This window comes from Alligator sinensis, unplaced genomic scaffold (assembly GCF_000455745.1).
Source record: "Alligator sinensis unplaced genomic scaffold, ASM45574v1 scaffold280_1, whole genome shotgun sequence".
Classification (NCBI taxonomy): domain Eukaryota; kingdom Metazoa; phylum Chordata; order Crocodylia; family Alligatoridae; genus Alligator; species Alligator sinensis.
Window position 1 is genome coordinate 2,162,694 of NW_005841835.1, and position 3,432 is coordinate 2,166,125.

The 3,432-nt window shown below is 41.8% G+C and overlaps 1 protein-coding gene across 3 annotated transcripts in view; it reads right to left on the reverse strand.

Annotated features, from left to right (window-relative positions):
• Positions 1 to 3,432, reverse strand: part of BBOF1 (basal body orientation factor 1) — a 15,687-nt gene that overhangs the window by 5,941 nt on the left and 6,314 nt on the right. For 2 of the 3 annotated variants that reach the window (XM_025201229.1, XM_014519215.2), the window contains 3 exons: positions 3,193 to 3,263; positions 2,605 to 2,749; positions 1,655 to 2,148 (listed from right to left, as the gene is read on the reverse strand). In XM_025201229.1, the coding sequence (XP_025057014.1) occupies positions 1,655 to 2,148; positions 2,605 to 2,749; positions 3,193 to 3,263 (710 nt within the window). Of the gene's footprint in view, positions 1 to 798; positions 2,149 to 2,604; positions 2,750 to 3,192; positions 3,264 to 3,432 lie in introns of all 3 variants that reach the window. The other variant, XR_003093470.1, reaches the window with a different exon arrangement.

Consider the following 3,432-nt stretch of genomic DNA (forward strand, 5'->3'; position numbering starts at 1 on the left):
AAATAAATAATGCTGGTATTTTAACTGTCTTCTTCAGGTTAATGTACCCTTGGAATGAATAAGTCAATCCCTCCCAGAGCTATTCTTCCAGACTAACTTCAGACTCAGGAAGACATTACTACATTGGTTTTACTCTGGACACATTTGCAAAAATGTCTGCATAAGCAAGAAGGCTAGATATGCATTATTTGTAGAAGGAAGTCTTATGTTCTAAAGTTCTACTACACAGCGAAGAGCAAATTCCACATCAAATTCTGCAGCCATAGAGTTGTGAAATATACAGAGCCCTATGTCTAGCTTATCATTTTGAATTTGATCCAGGATAGTAATAGAAAAAAAGTGATAGCTTGATTGAAATGACTTGGTCTTTTTCAGGTGACAGGTTTCCAAATCAAAAGTGGCATTAATTTATTAACCATCAGCAAAATTACCAAGGACTATGGTAAATGAGTCATAGAGACAAAACTTCTCTTTGGTTTGCAAATAGCTAAGAAAAGGTTTGGGACACTAGTAGCATCATGTAGGAGAAGTTTGTACTTCACTGTCCATACAGTACTTATTCTGTGGCTTGATACTGCTTTAACTATATAATATATGGAACTTTACATTGATCCAGGCATGTAATTCCATGTCACCTTATCTGATATGGCTAGCGGATTAGTATTCCAATATGTCTGGAAACATACTGGGCTATATACAACCACACTAAGGCAAATAATGCCTACGAAGGAAATTAAGAATGCCTGCCACATCACATAAAGCTGCTTGTTCTACTGGCTGGAAACAGAGAATCCCCACCTCAATTCAGTCAGCAAATGCAGGAGCAAGTATTGTAGTGTCTTTTCTCTTCCCTCTAAGTTCAAGGAAGTTACAGAGCCAGGCATCTTCTGTATCCAGTCTTAACCAGGTAGCATGAATTACAGGGAAAACTAAGAATTTAGTTATAACCAAGGAAGGAACTTGTAACCCAGAAAAGCAATAGAGCAAGAAGATGTATGTATCAAATACTGAGAAGGAAGCATGAAAAATTTGGAAACTGTTTTATATAAGTACTTGTCAATAGATCATACCTCTCACAAGAGAGACTCATAATTTTCTCCCTTTTATTGTAGTTTTTGCTGGCTATTGCTGGCCTGCCAGGGTCTGGCAATGGATCCCACTTTAAGACTAGCTAAGGAGACTCCTACCTTTTTGCATACTGCTCCCTCCATTAGATGGAGAAAAGAATCCGTTGCAGATCCAGGTACTTACTACTAAGTGTTCACTCTTCAAAAATATGTGGGCAACCCTGCCCTATGAAGCCAGAGGACTTTAGTATCTGGGGCTATTAATGTAATATTGTCCTGAATCTCTCCTTTCTTTTGTGTTTTTCAGAGATGCAGCAGTCCTGACACTTCCAAACCTGTCCTATGGAATCTGCAGTATCCTTGCTGAACATCTTCCCTCCTTACAACTATAGCAGCCTCCTAAAATATTCCTAATCTGGGTAAGATTATTGCATATACATTTTTTAGGCTCAGACCTATAGAAGGGTTGGAAGGGACCTTGAAGGTCTTCTAATCCAACCTCCTGCATAGATGCAGGATTTGTTAGGTTCAATTCCTGTGAATGAGGGGAATGGGCACAATGGTTTCTATTGTTTCAGTCCATGTACCATTTTTCTGCCTCCCATGGATTGCTGAACATGTAATTTGTGCTGTTGAGGTGGCTCTTAAATGTTCTGATGTTAGGGTACTCTTCTTTCCCTGCAAATGCTGCCATCATTTTCCTCTGATAGGCAGCCTGGGCCAACTGCCTGCAGCGCTTCCTGCTGGTTATGATCTCATGCTTCACCTGTTCCAGAGCTTCTAGGAAGAACCTTTCCACCTCAGTCCTTTCATCCAAGATGTTCTTGGCCAGTTTTTTCACTCGGTTCATCTCCCGATCCTTCATCTCCAGCAGTTGCTGCAGCTTGTTAACCTCTACCATACATGCCTGGTTCGGCACTAAGGCCTGATGCTGTGTTTTCTGAATTTCTGTTTCAAACTCTCTGGTCATATGATGTAGGGCTATCTCCAGCTTCTCTACCTTGTGCTGCAAATCCTGGATCTGGGCTTTCTGCTGAGTTATTTGCAGGATCTTTTCCTGAACCAAACTGTCATTGGTTTCCTAAAGAACAAGAGAAAATTATTTGGATTTTTATCTTAGTCACCCCAAACTCTTAGATTTCTTCTGACAATGGCAGCACATGATTTACATCAGCGTGGTAGATACTCTGGTGCCATCACACACTGGAAAGCAAGTAGTAATCTGGGCCCTGGACTCTGCCTACGAGAGATGCAAGTGGAAGACTGTCTTAATTGAACACTTGCCATTGCATACTTACAGCACATGGAACTGCCCAGAGACAGCGCCATAAGAAACCTTTTCTCTTTCCCCTTCACAATTGGAAGAACAGAATAAGAACCTGTTATTTATTCATACAACTTCCAACTCCCTTAAATTGTGGGAGTGTCTGATGGGGAAGATGCTAGTCCCAGTGAACTAGAATCTCTATCCAGGCTTGGATTTCAAGGGCTTCTTTCTGGGGAAGCCTGAAATAAAATTAGAAACCAGACCAGGAACCTTCTCCTGCAAGAGAAGAGCTTTGTCCTTCTCCAGCTGCTCCTTGATTTTTTGTAGCTCTTCTGACTCCTTCAGGTGGTAAGCAAGAGCCTCATGAAGACGAACATTCTCCTTGAACACAGCTCTCCCAGTGCTGTTCAACTGCCTGAACAAAGGAAACAGAGAATTTTCCTCACATTCATTGTGTTCTTCACGTATTAACAGCAACACTTCAATGTCCTAATTCAAGATTAAAATTAGTTCATGAACTCTTTTTAGGCCGTGTCAAGTAATATAACTTTTCTTCCAGCACTGGGAGTGAACAAGACAAGGGTGGGGGGATCATGAGCGTATCACTGAGACAACATTGCCAAGTCATATACTTACATAGGTATGTCAGGGTGGTGATGGTGACTGTTTTAAAGTCCAAAAGGCCCTTTACCATTTTGTACCCCCCAACTGCCCCCCAGGCCCTGTTCAGTACTGTGATGTGGGCAGCATGGCAATTATTTCTAAGGGAGAAGGGCAGTTATTTCTAAGAAAAAGTGTTGCAGTGGCTCTGTGACTTCTCATTGTAACTGGGGAACAAAGAAAGCAAGTGGCTCTTACATAATTGCCTCATGGTGGGCTCTCTCTGCCAGAATTACTATCTTCTTCTCAGCATCTCTTTCTAGTCTTTGCTGAAAGGGAGAAATACAGACTTAAACCCTTGTCACTGCTACAATCACACACACAGCAGTTTTCTGAAATTGGGATTAAATGGCCTCTGGCACAAGCCTATGTCCAGGGAGCAGTGAGTGGTGACTAATCTGAAGCCCTGAATCCCCCTTGCTCCATGTGGGAGTAGGG